The 27,112-nt window shown below is 42.9% G+C and overlaps 3 protein-coding genes across 3 annotated transcripts in view; 1 reads left to right on the forward strand and 2 right to left on the reverse strand.

The window, feature by feature from the left end:
- Positions 1-3,654: 3,654 nt before the first annotated feature.
- On the reverse strand, positions 3,655-17,818 carry Ac3 (adenylate cyclase 3). The gene is made up of 9 exons (XM_076386950.1): positions 17,267-17,818; positions 10,086-10,465; positions 8,159-8,443; positions 6,541-6,824; positions 5,812-6,140; positions 4,963-5,298; positions 4,598-4,903; positions 4,144-4,479; positions 3,655-3,867 (listed from the first exon to the last, which is right to left on the reverse strand). Exons 1-9 carry the CDS (start codon positions 17,816-17,818, stop codon positions 3,685-3,687), a joined length of 2,991 nt encoding a protein of 996 aa, XP_076243065.1. The 3' UTR covers positions 3,655-3,684.
- A 2,430-nt stretch (positions 17,819-20,248) lies between these two features.
- Positions 20,249-24,293, reverse strand: LOC143184659 (alpha-tocopherol transfer protein). The gene is made up of 4 exons (XM_076387043.1): positions 23,825-24,293; positions 23,661-23,755; positions 21,624-21,938; positions 20,249-20,827 (listed from the first exon to the last, which is right to left on the reverse strand). The coding sequence occupies exons 1-4, from the start codon at positions 24,153-24,155 to the stop codon at positions 20,471-20,473; spliced, it is 1,098 nt and encodes a 365-aa protein (XP_076243158.1). The 5' UTR covers positions 24,156-24,293; the 3' UTR covers positions 20,249-20,470.
- Positions 20,750-27,112, forward strand: part of LOC143184661 (alpha-tocopherol transfer protein-like) — a 28,203-nt gene continuing 21,840 nt past the window's right edge. The window contains exon 1 of the mRNA XM_076387051.1: positions 20,750-20,846. The gene's annotated coding sequence lies outside the window, so the exon portion shown is untranslated. The remainder of the gene's footprint in view (positions 20,847-27,112) is intronic.

Here is a 27,112-nt window from a genome sequence, read left to right on the forward strand (position 1 = left end):
AACTTTCAACTCTCCCTTGTCCCCTAAACTGTATCTACAAATGCAGTATCTTTTTATATTTCCTTCACTTTTCCTTTAAAAATGAAATGTATCTATGGTAAGAGGATAAAATCTATTTTATTTTTCGAGTGCCTACATTTTTAAATATTTTTCGCCTCTTTTATACCGTATAAAAAGATTGTATCATATATTAAAGTGTCAACGCAGTTTAGAGTAATCTGGTAAGAGTGATTCATGAAGTTTCATCAAAATAAAAAAGTGGGCATAAAAATAGTTCACAAAATCAACAAGAAATAATTTCTGAGTGGCTTGCAGTGCTCCAAAATGTTTGTTGATCATCTTCAAACTTCGTCTGCCTCAATATCATTATAAAAGACAGCTTTCGTCGTCCATTGTTCGAAATTCTATGGAAAGAAAAGTCTACTTTTGTGTATTTCGATCCACCCTAACATACATACGCGCGCTGTCGGCAGGGTCGTTGCTTTCCCTCGTCGAGAGACACTCGACTTCCGCCCCTCGACCCGCCCTCTTCGTCCATATGCAATGTATGTACATGAAATTCCTTTTATTGCTACTTTACAAGATCTCCGGCTGCTCTGACGCGAACGTTTGCTCCTTCCTCACGTTTCCCTTCCGCGGAGGTGCGTGGATCGCGTGTAGCGCCGTGTATCGACCGGAAGTACGCGGTCGATGGAAAAGGTTCGAGGTTATCATCGCGTGCTGAGCTCTCTTCTCTCTCGGCTTTTGTGCGATTCTGAAACTCTGGCGAAGGAAAGGTCCTTTCATCGAAGATACAATAATTAACAGGTAATTACCACTAAATGGTTCGATTTTACTGGAACGCCTTTTAATGTCTTTATCAGTTACATACAGGTGTGTTGTTCCGAAGAAAATGATGGAATTATGTGACACTGTCTTCGAGAGTGTTAGATCTATTTAGAAGCTAGATTGATAAATTTTAAGTCGGCTTTCCTTCGATAGAGTCCACTTCGATCCTCCATGCTCTCTTATCATTACGTTTATCTGGATTATTCACACTCAGTCGCGCTTAGGCCGTGCTTCCTCGTTTTTTAATCACACTCTCCTGCGTCCAGTCTTTGTCTGCATCGTCTCGTCCTTTTAATCCTTTCGCCCTGCACGTGAATCATGGTAATATGAATACTGGTTGGTTAGGAAAAAATTTACTAATTTCTGTTTAATGTATCCTTGACTTTGTACTTAAACGCGAGCTTTCTAGAGAAGTTTCACTAGGTACAGTGTCTGCGGCGAAAGGATTAAAGTCCCTGTCCTCTTCGATCATAATCGTGTGCGTTTTGTATACTCGAGTCATCTTGGTCTGCGATCGATTGTAGAAAAATAAATGATTGTATCGGTGATCGTGCTCGAGATTTCATAGTCTTTCGTTAAGTCAAATGCATTAGTGAACGTTCTACTTGTGTGGTACGTAAAAACGAATCTCGACTATGTTCGCAGAAAAATATAGTTAAATTAAAACTACAGAGGCTCCTCTACGAGGCCTCGCTTGAGTTGCTGCCAAGTATGCAAGCACCTTTTCCATTAAATATACATACCTTTAAAATACTAATAGAGTTCTAATCAGGGAAATTGTATTATAAAAATTCTTAATGCTCCTTTGCTCAAAGGAAAAGATTCGATTCAAAAACCAGGGTTGAAAAGGCGCTTGAACTTCTGCCAGCATTTTCTAGACACGCACCCAGATCATGATGCATTATTCAACTGCTTCATTTTTGCCACCCCTTCGAACTTACTTACGCTTCACTCTCTCAATTTTCCAACAAGCATACATTAATAAAAAAAAGAAAAAAAAAATGAAAATACACACATGGAACCCTCTGCCATGTCGCGATTTCGATGTCTTCCCACATTGTCGTTTCGTGTTCATTAAAAGTGCTCTCACCTGCAGATTTCTAAGCAACGAAGTTGCACAGTGACTAGATTCACCGAGTTTCTACAAGATTCATGACAATTCCATACTTTCATATGTTCGATAATTTGGAGAGTACTCGATAAGTACCTATACACACTGAGTCGTAATTTACAAGGTAATTAATCCGCCCCTCTCGATTGTTACAATAATTACACACTCGTGATCCAACTATTACAACAAATTCGTCTAATAATTCGATTACAGTAATGGCTGAATCGTGAAACTCTGTCATTGCCAGAATTTTTTTCTTGGTTCAGCCATTGCAGATAGTTGAATCATGAAAAGTCTCGGGGAAAGAGAATTATAGTGATTTTCCAGTCCGCACACTCGCCGATTTATTGAAGATTCCTCGACGCCGTGTTGCGGGAGTTCGATCGAGATCGTAGGAAAGCACACAGTCGACGATTCGAATGATCGAGGAAAGATTAAAAGTCTCCGCGAGCCACAGAGAAAAAGATCCTACCACTAATCGACCGCCAACGCCTTCTGTTGATTAATATTGGACGTCTGCTCGTCGCAGGATCTAGAAAAATAGAGTCAAGATCGGCGATCTACCACAACGATTACGACCTAGACACTTTCTTAAGTTACGTATCGACTCTACGGTAACGAGAATGACCGATTGCGCTGTTGAAATCAATTGGCCACCTGAGAAATCCTCTATTCAGTAAACTGAAGATTATAAGGGTAGTCCTCAAAGATCTTAGGCAGCCAATTGACTATATCTTGACTAAAAACGTGCCCCCTCCCTAGGCAATGTCAGCCGTCTCTTCTGGTCCTTCGACCACACTCGACGATTCAACTGGATACTTAGAATAAAATTTAGAATATGCATTACAATTGTTTTAATCCTCCTCGTCGTCAATGAAAGTTATGATTCAATAGAAAATTCTCACAGCGATGGATTCATCGACATCGATTGCATTCAATTTTGTGTTTCAGTTGAATCGATTCCTCGAAGTCTACTGCCAACGCCTTCCCTCTATCGTAGACTCACGATTCTACGTAAAATAGGATTCTTTTAAAGGCCTAATTCTAGATAAGAAAATTCACAATGCTCATGGACCAAGTCTGGTCAAACATCGTTTCCCCGAGGATCAATTCCCTTTCGAGAACGAAGTCTTGCCGCGCAAGCTCCCTAAACCTACTTATTCTTCAATTTGTACCCTGTTCTTCATCTTCGACGAACATCCCTCACGTTCACTGTGTCAGCAGTAGACTGCGGCGCGAGCAGCGGTAAGAGCTTGTCCGCTGTTCAGCCAGAGCTGGGCACTGCAAACGACTCTTTGAACACAGTTTTAATAGTTTCCAGGTTAGTCTCCCTCGGCTTGCTGATAAAAAGTCTATAAAAAATGAGAGTGTCTGCCTTCAGAAAAAAAACAGCCTCGCGATAAAATGGGTCAAGACTGCCCAGCTGTGTTCTCGACCGTGTGACTTTAAATCTTCGATCCTTTTCTCCTCGAAGAGCGTTCGTTCGATCTTTCTCTTCTTTAGCGTGTTTCCATTCGCCGCAGATCCTCCATTCCCTGTACCAGGTGCAAGGATCGCATCTCAAATTGCGTATATTTATTTCCTCCCCTGTCTCTCGAATTCCTCCCATGACTGACGTCGATTTGAGCCTCGGGACCTAGTTCCTCGTACCTCGTTCGCGATTTCCTCGGCTGTTCGTCGAGGAAACTTCTCTTCGCGAACGAGCAAGGGTTTGCGTTGAAGTTTTAGAGCCTTCGAGTAGTAGTTTACTGGTAGATGATCGGGTGGGTAGGTTCCACGGGCAGGTCGCTGTCCAGGTTCAAGGACACGCCATCTTTGGACACTAGATAGTGGGTGAGTAGCTGACCTTTGCCCTTGACGAATACCAGCCCGCGCTGCTCGAAACCGAAGCCGAAGGGCTCCAGGATTTTCCTTGTCTCGTCTGTCACCTACGATCGCAAAGTTCAATTAATATATGTTGTATTAGTTGCTTAGGATCTTAAAAAAGTAAATTATAAAATAATAGATAAAAGCTTAAAATAATGTTTAGCTTTTATGTAGTGTGGTGTCTGTATTGGGATGTACAATAATATGGTGGATTATTGCTTATTTGTTGAAGAGAATTATTTGGTATAAAAGGGTGTTCGTATAAGTGCTGTGACTTCACTTTATCAGTTAAAGATTAAAGAATTCACAGCAAGATTTGGCTTAAATTCAACCTCTACCTGAATGCAGCCAACTTTCCCAGTGCTCTCCATTCTAGACGCCACGTTGACAGTATTGCCCCAAATGTCATAGTGGGGCTTCCTGGCCCCTATGACCCCAGCAATCACTGGCCCATGGTTAATGCCCATTTTCAAGACAAAGTGATTGAAACTCTGCTCGTTGATGCTCGACAGGGCTTTCTTCAGCTCCAACGCGAACTCGACCAGGGTGCAAAGGTGACCCCACCGTGGAGCATCTTCAGACTCCTCTGATTCTGTTATTCCAGATGCGGCCATGTACGTAGAGCCTATCGTCTTAATCTTAATTATGTCCTTGAACTTATGCTGATCCAGGATCTGTTAAAAAGAACACGAATTTTTCAAATTTTCTTCTTCCTTCATATAACACCTTTCTTCTTCATATAATATCTTTCTTTATAAACAAGTAAATAAACACATCGACAATGATTCTCACCGCGTCGAAATCAGATATGACTTCGTTCAGAAACCTAAGACACTCTAGCCCCTGATTATTAATGCTCTCTTCGCTGTAGAAGTCCGCGAAGTTGGGCATGCTAGCGAACAGCACGCCCACTTCAGCGTAGCTTTGGCTGTACAGGTCATCGTGGTGCCTCGCCCTGGACAGGAAATAAGCAGCCACGTGTGGTGGTAGGATATTGTATATCAGGGCGCCATTCCTTCGCTTCATATCAGCCGCCCTTTCCCTTTGAGCCACCACCTCGCGACCTCGAAGGTAGAGCATCCTCCTCGACTTCTCTGCCTGCAAGTAGTTCAAGTCACAAATAGCTGAACCTTCTTCGACCCTATCCAATTACTCACATATCGAGCCACGATGACCAGGGATGTGGACACATAGAGCAACGTGGCTGACAGACAGTATTTCGAGGGGAAGGGAGTCGGTTCTGTGGATGATGAAGCGCGATCCTCCCAGTCCAATCTTGCACCGAGCAGCCAGATGTTGATGAAGCAATTGGCACCAGCGAGCGCGTACATCAGGAAGGCTTTGCCCAAGTAGCATATGTACGTTGACATCGAGATGGCAACCAGGGCGAGGACTCCGATGTAGGAATAGTAAGAGGGGTATGGACACTTTGGTGACAGGCTCACGCTGGCGTTTAGGGGTGGGATTGGTTCCTCGAGGACGACGCAATTACTCTGTAAAGGGTCAGCATTTTGAATCTCAAGTCTTTAATATATGGACCTAGATATGTCTTCTCATATAGGGTAATCCACTTCAGTAAATCCACCTGAATATCAAAGTCTCAAATAAAGTATTTTTTATGTCATCACAATTGGAATGAATATGTAGTTGGCTTTATTCAAGTGGATCACCCTGTATTTTAGGATGCTGAAGGATATGTTCCTTCAATCTAGTCTTCTACTAAATGTGTGCCATTTTTACTGAAATACTAAAATTATAAACGTTTAAAGAAGTACAAGCTTCACAGAAACATATATTAATACATTTTTTGAATTCTATATCCATTTTGGTTTTAGACCCATTCAGGAATATTAAAATATGAACTTAAACTTTTTAAAAATGTGACATATCATTTTCTTACGTAGCCGCACATTTTTCGTACCAAATATTAATTTTTAGGGTAGCATTTTTGTGACCTAAAGTGTAGGTACTGCTTCAGTGTTAATATTCGTAAATATACAACATACCATATCGAGAAGCAAGTAATCACCCAGAGAGAGTGTCATCAGCAGAGCCAGAGTCCTCCTCAGCCACATGGCCTTGACAGCGCTGCCCAAACAAGTGGCGCCTGCCAGAACGACACCGAATAGAAGAACCACCCCGAGACCACCCCATGTGAAGGGTCCCCAGGGTTGAAACCTCCAAAGTGGTGAGGCACAGACCACCACGAGTGGTCCGCCGATGAGGGACAGGGGTGAAAAGGCTTCCTCAGCATTATGAAACGCGGTCTCCACCTTACCATCTTTGAACCTCAGTGTCAGCCAGTGGGCGTGACCTTTTAAATCCGCTCCACCACCTGTCCATGTAATTTTTCAGTAAATTACTTATTAAATGATCGACAAATTTATCGGTTTAACTATTAGCCGATTATAGACTGAACAATCCTTCTTTCTCTGTCTAATGGACAAGAAGACAATTGATATATATACACAATTCTGTTCAGACTGTAATCGATCTTTATTGTTGGTCATGTGCGTCTAGATTCAAAAGAGAAAATAATTTTTCTATTTCTAAATAGTTGACTGTATGAATAATAATAGTTGAATATTTTCTAAAATGAAGAATTTTAAACCCTTATTCTAAGAAATCTTCCTTTTAATTGGGTCACTCTTCCAGCGACCCAAGAAAGTAATTTTGTCTTAGAGTAGCTGGTGTAGGAAATAGCCTTATATTTCAAGGACCAAAGGAAGCATTACCTTTGCTATCGAGCTCCTTCCTGAGCCTCTGCCTGAACTCTTCCGAGTCCTCTTTGTTTTTTCCGTTTCCAGCGTTCTCCATAGTCCTCCTCGAAGTCTCCTGATCCGTTAGGGACGCGAGGCTCTTGGTTACAGCAGGCTTGAATGGCTTCAGCGCCCTGACTATGAAATAAGTAACGATGCCCGCTTTCTGGAGTGCTTCTTCTCGGTCCTCACCATGCGCTGGTTCGACTTCAAATTCCCCATTCAGGAAGCTCAGAGTCACGTTGGAGATGTGCACTCGCCTTCAAGTATTCAGTCTGTATTACTCATGTTATTCAAAATTTTCAAAGTTGTAACCCAGATAGCACACGACGTCTTGAAGACGTCTATTTTATGTCTGAACGTCTTATACACTTAATTTGATGGTTCTTAAGACGTCTTGAAGATATGCTGATCAGAGACGTTTTCTAAACTTTTTTAGAACTTTATTGGGTGTCTTTAAAACCTTTTTAAGACGTTTCTGTGCTATTTGGGAACAAGCCTAATATTAAAAATTAAACAAGATAACCGTGAGTTGATTTTTATCTTTTTCCTCGTGTTCACCAAGCATAGAACTGGAACATGGAATATACAGAAAATTTCTTCGAGACCCTTTGCGTGACAAAGTGAGTACAGTGGAGTAATTATATGTGGGCGAAACAATTGAGTCAGCTGGATCTTAAAGCGAAGGCGTCAAGGGGTGGGTTTTTGCCAAGGGCGATTTAGACATCTCACCCTTTAATACTCCACGACAGAATTAAAATACGACGAGGTATTTAAAACAACTCCCCAGGCGTTCCTCTGGGTAATTAATGTCAAAGATATACACGCAAAGTGCGCTCATTATGCGTCCAGGAGCGTCAAGGACGAACTTCATACTCCGCGACATCCTTTAGCGTGTTGGGAGATTTTGGCTTTTCATGTCTCTGCTTCAGAGACTTTTACATGACATACTAGACTGCTAGCTTCTGTCACTGAGGTGTCCCAACTTTTATATACGAATGTGGCGTACAGGGTGTTTCATAACATGTGGGTCCCCCTTCGGGAGTTGATTGTACGCTTGAAAACAATGAAAAAAGGTTATATAAACAGATATTCTATCTGTCTTCGTTTATAAGATATAATGGATTTTCTATTTTAATTACTTAATTACCTTAATTATAACCTAGGAGGGTTTCCAAACAAATTGATCACCCTGTACATGGGAAGTTAGCAGTCTAGTGTATCATACAGAAGTTTGTATTCTGTTTCCTATTTCTCAGAGGCACGCGAAGGTAACCACGAAAGCAATCAATCTATATACAAATTTAGAATTGTTATGAAAAAGTAATTCTGACATATAGACGTAAATTAATTTTATTATTTTCATTCACTCTAAATTCACTGACCACGACAAGCTATCGTAAAAGTGACATTCAAGTATAGATAAAAAACATCGATTCGCAGCTTTATACGTATATGTTACCTACTCCCACGCTGCCTATTTAATAACGCATCGGGTAATTATAACAGCCTCCACAGCTTCCTTTTGCGAGAAAGAAGACTCTGTTGGAATGCAATTTCCTGTATCGGGGCAATAAAAATATATCATTCTCACCCCGCCCTTCCGCTGCTCTCCATCTTGTTCGCCAGCTCGACGTCCTTGCTGTAAACGTCAAACTGCCACTGCCTCTGTCCGAGGACGCCAGCCAAGACTGCCCCAGTGTGTATTCCTACCCTCATGTCAACTGGGCTGTTTGTCGTTTGTTGGACGTACTTGATGGCGTCCACCATGGACAGGCCCATGTAGACACAGAGGACAGCGTGGTCTGGCCTTTCCACTGGGGCTCCACTTATGCAGTAGTAACAGTCGCCGAGGATTTTGATGCGTAGCTGCTCATACCTGGAAATAATCGTTTGCTGAAATATTTCTTTCGAATATGGAATCGATCAGCTCGACTAGCATAGCGATTTTTTTATGAGGAGAGTGTATTTGCAAATCAGGGAGCTTTCAAGTAGAACGAGTCAACGAGGTACATGCGTTGACTATACTACTGAGGATTTCAAGTGGCGGCGGGGAAACGAGGTTTAGTAGCGGGAATTTAATTCTGGAAGGTGGAGGAGAATGCAGTTGTGCACCCGGTGACTTCATTTTTAATTTCTGTGTAGTGGGTGAGTGGGAGGTACTGCGAGAATTATTTTAAATGGAAGATAGACTGGTACATTTATACATACATTGAGCTATATTACTGGATCTGCTAATGTAGAGGGGATGATTTCATTCGAGAGATATTTTTCCATTCTTGCTCTATTTTATGTGAAAGTTACTTCACAAAAAGATAAAAAAACTGATTTCTAATAAGAGTACATAAATTAATAAAAACTTCAGTGTAGGTAATTCTATGTTTTTAAGAAACATTACATCGCATGCATCTAAAGTTTCCAAAAGGGATTGATGATTGAATATTAAGTGCACAATTTTATACAGCATTTGTCAAAAAAATGACGAATTAATATTGCATTTCAAGTAGAAATTTCTTAAGCCTAGTCTCTTCATACGTCGATCTGCACTACTAGAACAGCATTTTTTCACACTTCTTTCATCTAATATGAAAATTCCCTCTTCAGAAGAAATCGAGAAAGTGATCGATTCCTTTAAAGTAATTGTCAACGAACTAACGAAGCAATATCGCGTAGCGATGTTGAGTGACGATACCAGATCGTCTCTGGGACGTATCGATTGTCAGGAGACGCCCCACGAAGGACTCGCTAGTCCCTCAGGACCTGACGCGATCAGACGGAAGGACTCGAGAGAATTTCCCGATAAAGTCAATTTCGCGGCTGGCAATTTCAAGATTTTCATTATCCAACGGAAGAGAGAATCCCAGCCACTTTTATTCGGGTCATTCGAGTGGATTGCAAACGAAAGAATTCTCTCGCCCCTCGATTAATCCGTTTGTCCTTCGACCGTTTACCGACTATCTTTTCGAATTACCATTCAACTGTGATTCTATCAGCAACTTTTCACTCTCGTCGACACTCAAAAGAAATTCCGCTTTTTATCATCTTATCATTCTACATTTAGTCCTTTTCCTAGCGATACACGCTGAAATCACTTAAATACAGGGTGTTTCATAAACTCAATCATATTTGAACTTGACTTTCTCTTATTTAAAAATATTTGTTGAATATTTATAGAGTCTGAAATTTGCATATTTGAGTATTTGTAGAGTTTGAAATTTGAATATATGAAAATTCAAAGAGTTTGAAGTTTGTATACTTGAAAGTTTGAAAAGTGCGAAATTTGAATATTTGAAAACACGAAGAATTTGAAATTTAAATATTTGAAAACTTGAAGAGTTTGAAACTTGAATATTCGAAAGGTTGACGAGCGTGAAACTTGAATATTTAAAAATTTGAATATTGACAGTTTGAAGAGTTCGAAATTTAAACATTTGAAAATTTGAATATTTAAAAATTCTTTTATTTAAAAATATTTGTCGGAGCACCCCGTGTTTCAGCAATAAAATTAAATTTGAACCTACCTCTCGCTCAGCTGATCGAACCGCGCGAAGAGCTCATTTAATATCTTGACGAGCTCGCTGGCGCTGTAAGTGGAGGAGATGGCCGTGAATCCGACGATGTCTGCATAGAGGATCGAGACGTTCTCGTGCCTGGACATATAGATCTTCTTGAACTGCGTGTCCAGCGAGGCGCCGAGGTCCTGTCGCATTTTCACAGCGACATGCTCGGGTAGGACACTGAGAAGCAGCCTCTCCTGCTCGGCGCTTTGTTCCTCGATCACCAGCTGCACCTCCAGGCTCTGCCTGGTCTCCAGGAACGCTCGACGCTGCTGGAATTCTGTCAGGGAGTAGCTGGAGGCGCCGAGGATCATGGCTCCCGCGGATAGTGTCACTGTCAGGATCTGTGAAAGAGTTTTAATAAAGATCTTCGCGAAGGGTTCCGATGGAGGCGCCATAGTAACGCGTGGATTCGTTTTAAGTCTAACAGAAGGATCAGTCTTATGAAAATTCATAGGTATTCGTCTATTTGGTTGAAATACGAACGTGGAATCCATATTTCCATATAACACTGGCGAGCAGGGATACATCGTGAGATGATAACAGAATCGTTAATAATTCACGGACACGCGATGCTATGGAAATGCGGTGGTCATGAATAAAAGAAATGTATTTCCATCACAGAAACGAGGAATTTGTGTCTCATAAATTATCGCGCACGTAATGTAGAACCAGCTTCGATGTCTGTTTATCGAGTGGTATTGACTCTGCGTACACCACCTGGCCTGGAGTCCATGTTCGATTGGTCATCGGTCAATCTTCACCTGAGGATTTTGTTTATCTACAGAGGACTTTCAACCAAGTGTCATTTCTTCAAGATAATAAATTTACAGTACAGGTATATCAATATTTTAATATTTTGCTATCATAATATTCCCACTCTCGACACTGGAGCGTCTGAGATGTGTCTATTATCTCGTTATTGACATCTGCGATAATCCAATGACTCGGTATGCTAATAATTAGGTAGAGGAAATTGCCAATATTCTAAGCAACTAATACTATGAGAATCCAATACATTGATATATCAATATCCCAATACTCCAGTACACTAGTTCTCTAATTTAGTAATATATTGGATTACATTCCATGAGATTTCATTCTCATCGAAGTTACTGTATCTCAAATGAAAGACGCTTGTGGATACCCATGGAAACTAAACTACTCATTGAAATATCGATAATAATTCCAGACCTAATTCTAGAAAGCTCGATATAATATACATATAAATACTCCACTGCCCTAGTATTCCAAAACACCTCGCTGCTCCGCTACCCCAGGAAATCAGAATCCCCCCAGTAAATCCACTCCACGCAAAACTTAATCCACCTCCGCTGTTTTCATCGTCTCGACGAGCACTTTTATCAACACGTTCCATCGATGTCCTCGGTTCTACGTTCCAAGCGCGGAGTCCGAGATACAGCGAAAGCGTCGCTAAATTTCCAAGAAAGCCAATCGATAAGCCTCCTTTGTTCCACCAGTCGCGCGCCGTGCTCGTCGTTTCGAATCGAACGCTCTCGTGCCCGTTTCGATAGCTTTCAATCCGCCTGCTGCCGGATGACGCTCGAAGTTCGCCGAGCTAAATAGAATTGCCTCGCTCGTCAGCGGGAGACCCGTGGCGCCGCGTCATCCGTGAAACGACCACTTTTCGGTTGGCCGAGCCGCCCCTTGCTTTTAATTTTACATATTTCACGGGAACCTGTCGGCTGTCCTGTGTTTGATCCTTCACTGCCGATAGCGCGCTATTCAGGATCGAGCGCTGTCGGGGACGTTTGTCTCGCGGGGACAATGGGAAAATTGTGATTGGATTTTCCGAGGGAGAATTGTGTCTGGCCCTCTGGGGGATGTAAATTAAATACTCCTGTTGATTGAAGCGTAGCCGTGCGTGCGGAGACCGAGCTGGGTTAGGTATTTTGCTTGGTATTAACTCGTTAGTTGAGGTTTGGGAAGGAACGAGGTTACAACTTGGGGATCTGTTTCAGGTTCTGTTGAAGGTGCCAGGGGATGCAAATATTGTTGAAGGGTTTTTTGGAGGACGAGGTCTGTGTCTTAGGGGAAAGGTACATATAGGGGCAGTATTTTCGATCGTTTCTTCTTTCATTTTTTTGGAGGATAGTTTGCGCAATGTGAGCCCTCATAATTTATTTAAGATAAGTTTGTATATCAGTTTCTGCTTTAAAGTCTGCCTTGCTTTGAGTATACGAACCTGTATGTGATCCTACTGTCCCAGGCAAGAGTTCATTTTAACGCTCACAAAAGGTAAACGTTCGCAAGTAAACCACCTCTAGAGCTTGACCATAGAAATTTAATAGTCTTTCATAAACACCTCCGTGATTCATAGTTACTCTGAAGAGTCTCCAACGCTATCACTTCCTATTTGTCAACCGAACATCTCCCTTTACCATCCTTTTCAGTAAACCCATAAATCACAGTGCCCCAACAGTATCATAAAGCAAGAGGCCGCCACGCTTCGCCTCCTCGACGCGTATCAACCACAGAAAGGGTTGCTGGCTCCTTGATTAACCCCTTAGGGGGTTCATTAAGCAGCTAGCGATCACTGCAATTATCGCTCGAACCGAAGCGTCCACCGCTGAATGGCTTTCAAAGAAACGTTCCTGCCATTGAGAGCCGATCGGGTGTCGTGCATGGAAAAGGCGGCATGTCGCGTCACTGCACACTCTCTCTTTCTCTCTCTCTCTCTCTCTCTCTGTCTCTCTCTGTGCCTCTCTCTATTTTAAACTACCATTGACCAAACTCTACTCGAGTGTCAGTAACGATAGAACCACGTGCCCGTCTCCAACTTTCGCTTTCGCGATCGTCCTCGCCCAGGGAAATTCGACCATGGAACTTTTGTTTTCAGTCGACGGTGTATTTTCGGCTGTGAAAAGCATTTCTGGCCCTCTGTGATGTTCGCGGTGGGAACAGCCAGCGAAAGTCAATGGCATTCGCCCTGTCGAGCCTCTGTGCCATCGGGAAGTTGGGAAATTGATTAACGGTAACCATTGTGAGGTCGCGCTTCAAGCTTCCACCGACGCGAGCATTTAATTTATTCTAGAGGCGAATTTTATCATCCTGGATCACTTTGACAATTATTTCGATCTCATAAATTTTTATCATCGTTTATTGCGTGAGAGCTGAAATAACTGTGATCACATTACTGTCACGTCACGTGAAACCACGTCACGTACAGGGTGTCCTAGAACTGATGGTACAAGCGGAAAGGGGGTGATTTTATATGAAAGAATAAGATGAGAATGTAGAATATAAGTGTTTGATTTTTTAATGGAAATTGACTTTGAATTTTGACCAAGTACAAGTGTAATGAAGTAGAAGTTCAGGCAGTTGAGGGGTGAACGAGGAAAGGGGTATGCTTCTAGCGTATCGTAAAGACTGTCGGTGGTCAGACCGAAAGTATTCTTCTTACCCCCTCTATCCTTCAAGCACCCAAAACTGTACTTCCATACGCATGCACTCGACCATAATTCAAACTCAATTTTCTTGAAAAACAGAGCATGATATCAAAAAACTTTATTCTGTAATTTCGACTTATTTTTTCATGCAGAATCACCTTCTTTGTACCATTAGTTCTGGAATGGAAGCCATTGAATAAGAAAAAGAGAAATAGAAAATGTCAATGCAGTCACAATTGTTTGAGTTTGAAAAACGTCGAATCACACTATGTTCTTGTTACAGTATTTAACGTAATTTCACGTGACGTAATAGTAATGTGTTCACATTCTAAATTGCGTGAGATAATCTTTTAAATTTATTGGCTTTGAAAGTGTTAGTAATAAAATGCGTCAGGAATTAGAAAATATTACGTGCCGACTGGTTCTGCAGCGTCATGGCATTATGTGCGATTAAAATATAATTTATGTAAGCGTTCTGACAAGTCCTTCAGCAAATTGCTCCATTTTCATCGCGTTACAGAGAGGTGCCTCTAATTTTTAGCGGCACGACGGTTATTACGTTGCACTACTCGCTGCCAGGACTTCCGTCAATTTTTAAGGAGGCGACCACAATACGATCTTCATTATTTTTTTACGCGGGAAGCGTTTAAAACTTTCACCGACGTTTCTAAAGTGGAAAACTGCAGTTGCTCGGTTTCAGCGAACAATTTTCCAGCTCGTCGCGGTAGAACGCTGCTGGGAGGATCCGAGAAATCCTCCAGAGGGGAAACGCTTTTAATGGAAGATTCTCGCGACGGAAAATTGCCAGGAAAATGCAATGTCGCTTGTTGCGTCCTCGAGAAATGGAACCGAGACTCGTAATTGGACCAGAAAAACGTTTGCAATCGCCTCAGTTTATTGTTTTCGTTCCTGCTAATATTTTCCATCGAAGAGCTCACTCTGTTTAGCAGAAAATCGTACCATGAATACAAATTTTGCATGCAATGCCTTCATAATTATTTTAGGACAATATTAATACGAATTTGTGTTGATCAATTAGGTAAACATTATTTAAAAATTCTTGGGACCTATATCCCTTCATTTTACTCCTTGTCATACCAAGATGGGATCTTGCAGAGTCCAATATAGATTTCCAAGAACAGAAAATACATGTATAGAAAGTTTATTGAGACTTGACTATTTGAAAAGCTAAAGAATTTGAAGGCTGAGGATTTCAAAATTTGAAGAATTCAACATTTTGGGGGTTTAAAAATTCAATGAGTTTGATAATTTGAATATTTGAAAAATTTGAAGAATTTGAAATTTAAATATTTGAAAATTTAGACAGTATGAAATTTGAATGTTCGAAAGTTTGGGATATTTGAAATTTAAATATTTGAAAATCTGAAGAATTTGAGATTTGAGTATTTACAAGTTTAAAAAGTTCAAAATTTGGGGATTCAAAAATCCTGAGAGAGTGAAATCCCTCACACGCTCCATAAATAGATTTACAGTCCAATCAGTCATTCAGTACTTTCAGAGGCACTCGTCGAAACAAATCGCCATAGAAAACGCCTCGCCAACTTTCCAATTTCATTCGTTTTCCGGCCCTGAATCGTCGAAGCTTCCTGTCGTCGTATTCCAGCCCGAAACGAATTTGCGATGCTAATGATTGCGACAGATTGTTCATTACCGCCCTCCCAGTCGCCCATCCCTAATCAAAAGTCGATTAATCGACCTTCTCGCCGTCGAAACGGCCCAAGATCCTCTAAATTCACTCGTTTTCTCCTACGACCTCGATTCGTGGCGTCTTGCAAACTTTTACCCTTAATTACGAACTTTTCTCTCTCGCCCTTTTACTCGAAACGCCTTTAATCAACGACTAGATAAAACTCGGCCTCAACAAAAACTGCTAATTAACAGTCTCGGATGAGACTAGCCAGGTTGATTAGAAAAAGAAACCTCAATAAAGACACAGTGGCTTTCATCAGGGAAGCCCTGGCACAAGAATTCCTTAATTTCAATTATTGGAATTTTCCAAAGTGAATTATCTCCCTGGAAGAAACAGACTAACTCCTATTAATCTCAACCCCCCAGTCGGAACCTCAGGGATTAGTACCCCCCTGGAAAATTGCAAGTGGAGCAAACAACCCCGTCAAGCGATCGTGGAAACGATTTTCCACAGCCTGGTCGAGCAATTGTGCAACCGAAGAGTTAATCAGCCCACCAGCTAACTTGTTGCACGTCCAGGCGGCTATACAAATCTCCTGTTTCGTTGTGTTTCACGCGTTCGCCCGTTTCGCCAGGAAAAAGTTCGCCCCGAGGCGGGGGCGTGAGAATAATCGGGGGCTCGGCGCGGCAGCTCGAACGGAGGGTAGTTGCGCGTGTTATTTCATTAGGACGAACCGTCCGAGGTGCGACACCGTGTGTCGTTGCATATCGATCGATCGAGAGGCACGTAAGGAGGCCCGCAGTCACGAGTGCATCGCTGACGAATTAGTTCGTCGGGGCACTTGCTGGCAACAGTTGTTCACCACTTCCACGGTTCTGCTTTCACGCCGCTAGATTAGCCCTTAATTGGGGTGGAACGGGTCAGAGCATTTATGGTAACTCAATTTTCAGTAGCTAATGGAGAATACGGAAATATTCATACATGTCCTCAATTTCATTTTCTCTATTTAACAGAAATGTTATGAACTGTAAACTACTTCTTTAGGCTATTTTTCACCATATACAATAAATGCTTTTTTTTCTAATTATTAATTCCCCCTCTGAGATCTATCAAAATATCGATGGCTATCTAAGTGAGTGCCTTGGATAGCTCGATGATGGTGATCAGACAGTTACTTAAACTAGTTTTTTACACTTCCAGTGCTAATCATAAATTAAAGATCAGAAATCTAGAAAAACTAGAATCCTTAAACAAATCCTTAATCTCTTCCCTCCACTTGTCGGCTTCACTTCTCGTAAAAAATCTACACCCACCCCCGAAGGTGGCACCCACCCTCGAAATCTCCCTTCAGTACCTCCCTTTAAACTTTAAAGACCACTGAAGTGTTCAACCTCCCTGCTATTAGCACTAGGCTCTAAAGGTCTTTCAAACCATCGATAGCTATCTAACTAAACTGACTTTTTAAATTTCTAGTGCTAATCGTAAATCACAGATCAGAAACCTACAGAATCTAGAAAACCTAGAAATCTTTAAGCAAATCGTCAACCCCTTCCCACCACTCGCTAGCTCCACTCGTCGCCAGAAATCCACACCCACCCTCGAAATCTTTCTCGAAGCTTGCCTGTAAAGGGCACTGGAGAGTCCAAGCTCCTCTATCAATAGCACTACGCTCTAGAGACGTACCACAACATCGATGCGTATCCGAGTAGGCGCTGTGGTCAGCTCGACAAGGGAGACCAGACAATTGTCTACGTACTAATTCCAGTACTAATCGCAAATCAAAGGACAGAAACCTAAAAAACTTAGAAATCCTTAAACAAATCCTCAACCCCTTCCCACCACTTTCCAGCTAAACTAGTTTCTTAAAATTCCAATGTTAATCGTAAACCAAAGACTATAAACCCAGAAAACCTAAAAAGCCTAGAAATCCTAAAACAAATCCTCAACCCCTTCCCACCACTCGCTAGCTCCACTCCTCGCCAGAAATCCCCACCCACCCTCGAAATCTTCCTCCAAACCTCCCTGTAAAGGGCACTGGAGTGTCCAACCTCCCCCCTGAATAGCACTACGCTCTAGAGACCTACCAAAACATCGATGGGTATCTGAGTAGGTGCCTTGGACAGCCCGACGACGGAGACCAGGTAGGTGAGCGCGGTGCCGAAGGAGAGTAGGGCGCAGAGGGGCAGCCTGAGCGGCAGAGTGGCGAAGAGCAAGTAGAGCAAGAGCAACAGCCAGCCTAGTCCGTCCCTAGGCGTGACCTCGGTGGGCTTGAGGAACAGCTGAGCGAGTAGGTGTGCGGTGGACAGCTGCCAGGCCACGTGCGGCACCACGGCCCACAGCGCGTCCTTGGCTCGGGGGTTGTGCTCGGCCCAGATGAGCAGCGCCAGGTTCAGGCCCAGGAACGCTGCGGTGAGCCCGCGGGCGGGCAGCTCCAGTCCCGGCGAGGCCATCGTGTGGGCGCCATAGAGGAGCGCCGACAGGAGGAAGCACTCGAGGCCGCCCCGACGTTGCTGAAGGGAGGAGGCGCGGTATAGAGACTCGAGCTTGGCGCTGCTGAAGCTGGTACGCAGCAGGTTCGACGGCCTGCCCGCGATCAGGTAAGAGTCCTCGTTCGAGGCCTGGTGTCTCCGCGACATGGCGCCGTTCCCTTTCGTCCTCTCTCACGCGCTTGGCATACCTCCGCGACGACCGCGCTCAGGTCACCACCGTGCAGGGTGGTTCACGCCGCTGGGACATCGCCAGACGTCCCTGGGTACTTCCCGACCGCCTCGGCTGAGGGTCCAGCCTCGGTGTCTCGCGCTAGGCCCTCGGTCACTTCGCTGCCAGGGATCCTCCCGTCTCGAAGACAGCCCTCCTCGCGGGACGCGTTCCACTCGCTCGAGCTCAGGGCACACACGCCACGGCTAGCACCAGCACGCACCCTCACACACACGGCTTCTCGGATGCAGCTGCACCCGCGCGCGGGGTACTGGCCGGGTTACTACTGCCGGTGCTCTCTCCTCATTCCTCGGAGGGAGCCACACTCTCTCTCCCGTGGCCGCCTCCACACCCCGCGAACGCCCTCCACTCACCCTCTCGCCCTCGTTCCCGACCAGGCTTGCGCCATGCGACCACCGACAGCTCCGACCCTCCACGCGGGTCGATATCAACCACCACAAAAGCCCAGCGCGTCCACGCCAGGCCCTACCTGCACCCCTCGCTGCCCTACCTAAACGCGCCACCGACCCAGCTGCACCCTTCGCCTTTTTCCGTGAATCGCGACGATGTCGGTCACCCTTGCGTCGATTACATGCGGTACCATCGCGGATTGGATTGGCTTGTGGGACTTGCTGTGGTTTGGACAGGATGTGGAATTATTGTGGCCTGCTGAGGATTTGTTGGGATTTTGGGGTACAGGTGGTAGGGTGTTCTGAGGGTTGGTTTCAATGGGTGTGGAGTTTTTTTGAGTTGTGGAGAGGGGGTTGAGTTAGGTATGGAGGTAGGTTTTCTGGTCTGCGAGTTGTCGTTTTTTAGTGACGAGACTTGCTTCGATGTTGGGCAAAAAAGTAATGGAGCTCTGTTCTTAACAAGCATGTTGCGATTGACAGAATTTTTTTAGTTTCTTTTAATATATAGGGTGTTTTCTTATCTCAATTATCTCTAGCTTTCTTTTCGATTAGAAGTAATTTTTTAAGCACGTACCTTTCCTTATTTCATTTTCTAACGAATAGAAATATGCATTGGAGCATGTTGAGTTATGACCTTTAACTGACCTAAAGTGTGATTAAATTGGAAGGGAGTTGTAGGATAGCACACGAACTTATTGTTTGTGTTACATACAAATTCTCAAACTGATGTCTGTCCGCAATTGTACTTCTACAACTGTGCTGCTTAGTGTTGCTGCAGTTCTACTAGCTAGAAGTTTGGAATAATTTTCAGGCTTGCACACTAAGTAAACAAGATATATTAATCATAACAGAGTAATAAATATTGAAGTCGTTACTCAGAATATTAATTTTAAATGCAGAGTAGCTTTATCATACGCCAAACATTAAAGTATAAACTTTATGACTGAGTGATACATTTATCTAGTATTATATTTAATTATACCAATCTCACGTAAAACTTCAAGCATATCACGAGTACTTCTATTGCAAGTGCAAAGTTCAAACTTATTATTATTGCAAAGGTCAGCATGCTTAATGTGTTACAAGTTGGCAGTACATACTGAATCATTAGCAATGTATCTATGTTCTCCCAATTAGAAGAATATTAGTTTCTCAGAAGAAACATGACTTTAAGAAAGTAGTACTCGATAAACCTCAGCAAATTTGCATACTCTTTGCGCAAGCCTTCTAAAAAGCGATATATTTTTCCGTACTCAGCGAGTAACTCGATGACTCATCGCTGATAAAAAAGAAAAAACACTCATCTGTGAAGTTTGCCGCAAGGGGATTTGCGTCAATTATGAATTTGTATTCGCTAGGTTGAGTATTATCCCGAGTCATTTTCTTAACACGGATCTCGCCCGCTATTGCTTTAAATCATTTATTAATAGATCGTCGACATTGTGACGTGAACCCATTGCTCAGTGATGCAGGCAACCGCGCTTTCGAAGGGAAGATTGATAGCCCTTATTCTGTCGTGCTGGAAAATTCTGCTTGTTGGCTTGGATGGGACTGATAGACGAGTTGGTTGAGAAAAGATTTCTGTTGGAGTACGATTTCTTAATTTTCGGGTAAAGTTGACAGCAGATGAGCTTCGGCCCCAAGAATACCTTGAGACGAAAGATTCTAACTAGATAAGAGGATAGTTAACAGACGACACTGTCTCCGAAACTTCGTAGCCTGATCAATAGAACAAGATCAATGGACATTTACTCTGAATTCTAAAGAAAACCAGCAAATAAATCTGTGAATCTCTCTAATTAGATAACTTCTGATCAGATAATGCATTCACTAATAAATGATACCATCTCTGAAATATTGGTATTCTGGTGAATAGAATCAGGTCAAAGGTCATCTGCTCTCAATTGTATTCCAGAACGTGAGTTCTGGAGAAAAGAATGGGTACGACAGATCTTCCTTTCAGAACGTTTAATCGGCATTCCGGTCAATTAATAAAGAACATAAGGTAATATATTTAGACAAACCAACCACAGTGTCTAGAATAACGACAGCTACCTAACTGGGACAAGGAATGTTCTTGCCATCGATGGGGATTTTACAAAATATAGAAATAACAGTCAACGAGTTACAATATCTGGAATGATACATCGAACTCTTCTCGCGTTTTTCGAGTTCCTCGACTCACTTCTCGATCTCCTGCTCCAGTTGCTTCAAATGTCTCTCCGATACTATGTACCCAAGCTGCTGCATCTGTTTCACGATCTCAGGAACCTTGCTGAGGCTGTCCATCCACTTGTAGTAAGGCAGCTCCTCTCGAGTGCCGCCATATTTCTTGGGCAAGTGGTTCGGGGATACGTGCTTATGGAGGCTGCTCATGTCGCTGCCGTGGAAGAAGATCCTGTTCTGCATCCTGACGTCCAGCAGAGGCTTGAACACCGCGAACATCACGTCGAACACCCAGGACTGGTGCAGGATGTGTATGGCAGTTGTCTTCATGGGGAACGCTGTCACCATTAGAGCTATCACCATGCTGGCTACCTGGAAGAAATATGGCCAGGTGTGTCAACGAAAGAGTCAAAGACAGCTCCATTCGTGGGGAAATAATTCGACTGATCGAGATCGCGACGTTGCGAAAGGTTGGGATGCAATAAGAAGGCGTGGAATAATGTTAGTTAAGCGTTTACGTAATTTTCTTGTTATAACAGGTTTGTGGTAGTTGAATCCTGTCGCATTAGAGTGAAGGAAAGTTAATTACGAGCTCAAGGTGTACACGTGATAGGTGATTTTCTTAATTCATTGCAGTCTGTGGGGAAAGGTTGGTAATTACTGTGCTGAATGATGCGATGAAAATAATGCTGGGCTAGGATGAGGGATGTGCGTGGATGACGATGAAAGGCGAGAGTATTTCGAGTCGACAGAGTTTTCAGATCCTTGGGTGTCATTAAACTTTCTCATCGTCGAGGTGATAATATGACGCAAATTCGCGAGCAATGGGGAAACTTGAGAAGATGCTGAAGTTTCAAGGGCACGGTTATGTAATAAATACGGAATAAATGTAACAGGAGGTCGTCAGATAAAAGGGAGAGGCTATTAGCTTCAAGGACATTATAAATGGCTTAAGTTTCAAGAGCGCTGAAGGTAGATCGATAGTTGAGATGTCTCTAAAATAAATTAGGAGCACGTGTAGCTAAAACTGCGTTTAATTAAATCCCCTTCGTTACTATATTAGAAAGTATCGATCCTCTGTTCTCTCAATTATTATTCACTTTCGTCTGCAGAAATGAATAACAAACAGACATATATAGTTCTATTAATATAAACGAAAAAATGGTACCTGGGGAGTGATGGTCCACGCGTGTGCCATCGTGATGCCCTCCAAATCGAATATGGCAACCCCTCCAAGAATCTGTGCAGTGGGCTCCAGGACTCCCAGCTCCAAGATAAGAACAGTGGCCTTGAATATCTCCTCCATAGGATACTTCCTTGGATCCCAGTTCCCTAGTCGATAGATCATCATCCTCCTGCCGCACTGGGTCTTGTACGCCGGCACCGTCATCACGTCATCCTCCCCGATATGCTTCAGTTCCTCTGGATTCACACCCTGATGGATCTCCGGGTGATCCTCTTTGAAGTTGCAGTAATTCACTATCTACCGAAAGATCCCTTGAGAGGAAGGGGCTGATTCTTGCGATTTCGATAACATTCAATGATCGACAATCTAAAGGACAAGGATAAAGCTTTCGCCGATGAAACGGGGGGAAACGGAAGGCAATCAGGGGGAAAAGGTCAAGAAGCAAAGATTCACCTCGGATGAATAATTAACCTCGAACGGTGGAAGAGTGGGGGCGTGGTTACAGAAAATGGTCCTTTTTCGAGCTGGCAGAGGAAGCAGATCGGTCGAGCAGTTATTCAGGCTGGACATTTGCGCAGAGGACGCGAGCCAGGAAAAAATCACGGGGATTTGGCTGAATGTTAAACCACGCCAGCGAGTGGAACGCAATCAGCTCTGTTAACGATCCGCTCGCGCGAGGTAGGAAGCTCACGTGACACGCGAAATTACAACGACTGCGACGTAAATTCGTTTCGCGTTCCCCCTTTAATGAGCAGCCTTTGCCGTGGAATATTTCAAAGGAATCCAGGATAAGTCTGCAGATTTGTCGCTCGCCACTCACCCTTTCCTGGAACCCACCCCTCGGGTTGTGTATCACGTGACGTCGCGGAAAGCGAGCCACTATCGATCAAGCAATTAGAGTAGGAGATGGAGGTTGAGGACTTCTGATTATTAATTCTTTTAGATGGAACATTTTAAAGGGGAGAATTTGTATTGGATGACGTGGGAGTAATTGGTAATCCAGGTTTAGGGGAGATGGATTAATTAAATCTACTTTTTGATAGTTCGGGTTTTAGTGAATTTTTAGGAGAGTGAGAGACCTATCTGCTTGACTGTGTTTGTTATTAGGAAATGAAATTACGTATGGCAATTAGCATTATTGCAGGGATCACTGTGATCCGTTTCATTAGCTTTATAACCCTCACCCCAGGTTGCAATTATGTGTGACATCTCCACACCTTGTTTTCTGTTTTCTTACCATAATTGATATTAAATTTTGCAATTTTACAATCTTCAAATTTTCAAGTTTTAAAATTTGTTAATACTCTAATTTCAAATTTTAATTTAAAAAATTTCAAATCCCAGAATTTTCAATTTTCTCTTCATGTTCTTTAATTTCTGGATTCCAATTTGTGGAACAGAATGGTCTACCTCATCGCAGTTTATTTTATCTACAGAATCTTGAAAAGCATTACTATAATTGAATACTCTTGCGTATAAAGTTTCCCATCTACTGCATCTACCAATTCTTCAACCCCATTTTCAGCGAAATTAGACGATTTCGAATTAAAGCAAAATAATAATTGTCTTCTCGGTGACTCTACCAATATTACGAAACAACAATGCGTGTTAAATGAATTATGAGAAACTTTCCACGATTCACACGAAGAGGTAGAATTGCGTTATAATTGTGAGAAATGAAAGAATTTTCTAAGCACTGGATTTTCGATCGCTTTAGATAGTCAACTGCCAGTTGGCTCGCCTTGGCATGATTGTGCAACTATTGCAACTGGTTTAGTTTGGCGTATCGCGCTGCGTGCTACTAGCCTGCGAATTATCGCCTCTCACAGTTAACAAACTATCAACAGCTACTTCCGATAAACTGCGTACTAATTACACATGAATTTACCACTACACAGTTTTCTCATTATTATGCAAATTACAGGGAACCTATCGGCCTACCTAAATTCCCCAACAGAAACGACATCTACTTTCCAGCCACGCTTCCAAACCAATCTCCTCATCCAGGGATCAACTTACCAATCGATGCGCTCGGTTCACGTTAAAATTCCTCACCCTGAGGAACCTGATGAGGAAGTCGTCGTCCATTCTCTTCGGCAGACACTCTCCCCTCTCTGTCAAACAGAATCCCTCTTAGAGACCTTCTGAAAGCCACTCGAAGCACCTCCAGAACCCCCAATTACCGTAAATCATATCCCGCAGCTCCTGAAGAGTCTGACACTTCACCTCCTCTGTCTCCCCAAGTTCCTTCCTCGCGTACTCCATCACCTCAGGGGATGGCTCGCCAAGGTACAGCGTGACTTCTTCGTCATCGAAGCACTCCACCTGATCACCCTTCAGCTCAGGCATCCCTTTCACCTCCTGTTGACAGTGTCTTCGCGCATCGACCTTGTCCTCCTCCTCGAGGATCTCCTTCTTCGCGTACTGCGCCTCGTTCTTCAGGATCGGCACGTCGCCTGGCGCGCCGACGACTGTCTTCTCGTTCCCCTGTGGCATGATCCGTCCTCCAGTCATTCGCGAGCGACTCTGCCTTCAAATCAACGCGCGGACCCGCGTTCGCCGGCACACGTCATCCGAGGACGAGATATCGGCCTGGGAGATAACCTTCTCGCGATCTCGCGCCTCCACCGCGCAAAAGCGACTGCTCGATCGCCGACACTTCGCGGAAAAAAGGTTCACAACCGGTTCTGCTTTTGTTCGACTTGCCCTGCGTTTTTGGGGGAGCTGTTCTAGGGACTTTTCGCTGGGTCTGATGTGTACTCTTCTGGAGTCTGACGTGGATAGATCGGTCTTTGGTTAGAGGTCGATGGGAAAACGATTGTTCTTGTGACGCTGTTCAGGGGATCGTTTATGGAGAGTTTTGTAGATGTTTATATAATAGTGAGGCTTCTACTTATTCAAATACTTCGATACTTGAGAATATACTCTAGTTCAATTCTGTCAATTCAGCAAGAAGTCTTCTATTTCTTCAAATATTCCCAAGCTTGAATATACTGCTGTGAAATTCTACTAACACTCTGTCAATACAGTAGGAATGTTTCTATCTTTTAAAATACTATGAGGCTTGAAAATACTCTTGTCTAATTTTGTCAATACACTAGTGTCAATATAGTAAGAAGGCTTCTGTCTCTTCGAACACTCAGAAGCTTGGAAATACTTCTGTGTAATTCTTAACACAGTGTTTTATATAGTCAATCAAAGCAAACGAAAAACAGATTCTGTAAAAGTCATAGAGTCCTCCAGAAACGCCACGACTAGTTTTTTACCCTATGCAAATCGCGTGGAACGAGTTTCCTGGTACGAAAGAAAATATGCTACTGTCTCACACGTTAATCATTCTCCGCCACGAGGATAACGCTGTCAAGACTGTCCTTCTCTGAGTCGTTCGGGTTTAAGAGCACTCCCATTCGCACGGGACAATGTGATCCGACGCGCACGTGTTCGAGGATCACTTCCGGTCCGTCTGCCGAGTTTCCTTCGCTCGATTGTTTCGTGTACACGAATGTTTTGCTGGCTGCCATTCACACGGCTCGAGGACACAACTCTGAGACTTTCTCTCTGAAAAATGCGCTAGGCAAGGCCGACTGCTTGAAGTCTTAGCTTGTTGCACCTTTACAGAGGCTTCAGACAGGCTTCAAAAAGTCTCAAACACAATGAACTATCTAGACAATCACAAATACACTGTGATAATAGACTCTCTCGAAATCACCTTTCTGTCACAAGAGAAGCAACACGGAGGAACAGAGGATTTTTGATAGATCGTTGATGGAGTGAGGTTTAAGAAGATGGATTTCAGAAAATGTTGGAGACACGAGGGAGGCAAGGCTACTCGTATAAATGATTCGAAGGGAATCGTGAAGGCGCCAGTGAACGCGGGGATCGCTCGCGCAGCGATGCAGGTCGGTGATGCAACTGGCTGTAGCCACAGAGTCCCGCTCGTTGCATCGACACGAAATGCACCAGCGGTTTCCCTCTTACTCGCGGCCTTTGAAAACAGTTGCGTTAGAGGGAATAATAATCGCTTGGAGGGCCCCTTCCTCTGTTCCGTTTTTTAATTGATGCAACTTGGGTTTTGAATTTGGGGACGCTTGGAGCTGATCTATGACGGAGGCTGTAGAGAATTCTGGTCACTGCGTTGTGAAGGGGACCCTGTTGGTTCTTTTTCTGTAGACTGGAAATAATATTCAGAGGAATTATGTTTGGAAGGAAAACAAAGATAGCAGGTATCTGGCATTGAAAAGTCAAACAGCATGAGTCACTTATTGCGACTCACGATATTGACGCTCGATGTTTTGAATCTCGATTATGTATCATGGTCTTGTGACAAATTTTATCATGCAAATTCGATTAAAAATAAAGCTATAGTATTCTTACACAGGCTTAGAATTTTTTGCATATCATTTGCACATCTCTTACTTCTTGTTTGAATGCTTAAATAAGGTTATAGCTGCAACTTTTTCTTGTAGACAGGTTCTCCAAAAGGAAAGGAGAGTTGGAAATTTATCGCATTCCGTAGAAAATATAATCTAGACTCATGTAAGACCAAAGTTTTATAGAATTTCCTAATTTCAATATTTCGCTCTCAAAAAATCGAAACCAGAGTTATAATATCCATAATTCTTGCACAAAGTGGACAAATAGAATAAAGTGAGCAAGAAGTGGTTTAATTATAATCAATTTCAGATCGTTACAAAACCTGCGAACAGTGACCGAGCAGATCAGTACTTAAAAACCTGGAAAAATCCTGCTGCCAGTCGGTTAGCAAGATTGCAGCAAGCGTAGCTCGAATCAGGAGATTATTCAAACAAGTCGCGGGCAACGCGCGCCTCTCTAAAGTTCAAGGCACCCAAGTTCATCAGAGAAGAACGGATCCCCTGAGATCCTTCGCGGCGCTCCACTTTTTCCAAGGCAAAACACATTGTCCAGGAGCCATTTCAAACTTGTCTCCAGCGAAGAAAACTTCGAGAAACGACCCCAGTTACGTTAATTCGTAACATTAAATAGTGATATGCTGGAGCTCAGCTGATTTCTCGGAGACTTGAGAAATCGTGAGAAACTGGAAAATAGTGAAACCGGGTCGACATTGCAAATAAGGGTGCTTGCATATTAATATCTATATATTATAGAAAATCTCTTTCATATTACAGTAAAATAGATTTAAATTGAAGGGAAGATGTAAGCTCACAGTGCATACACGCTCGTTCAAAAGTATTAGGACACTTATTTTCAATAAATTTTGCAATGTGGAGGATCGATACGAAATTTCTTCGTTTTAGAAGTTTTGAATATGTATAATAAAATTAGAAAGAGAATACACTGAGTGTGTTCGACAACAGGTGTTAGAAATTTTATAAAATTTCGAATAACTCTTTTATAAAATTTTATAAAATTTGATAAAAATTAAGAATGATATAATTGCATTACAGGCTGCGTTTTCGACATATTAATCGTTGAAAAAGAGTTTAAAATAA

The sequence above is a fragment of the Calliopsis andreniformis genome, chromosome 10, assembly GCF_051401765.1.
Source record: "Calliopsis andreniformis isolate RMS-2024a chromosome 10, iyCalAndr_principal, whole genome shotgun sequence".
Taxonomy (NCBI): domain Eukaryota; kingdom Metazoa; phylum Arthropoda; class Insecta; order Hymenoptera; family Andrenidae; genus Calliopsis; species Calliopsis andreniformis.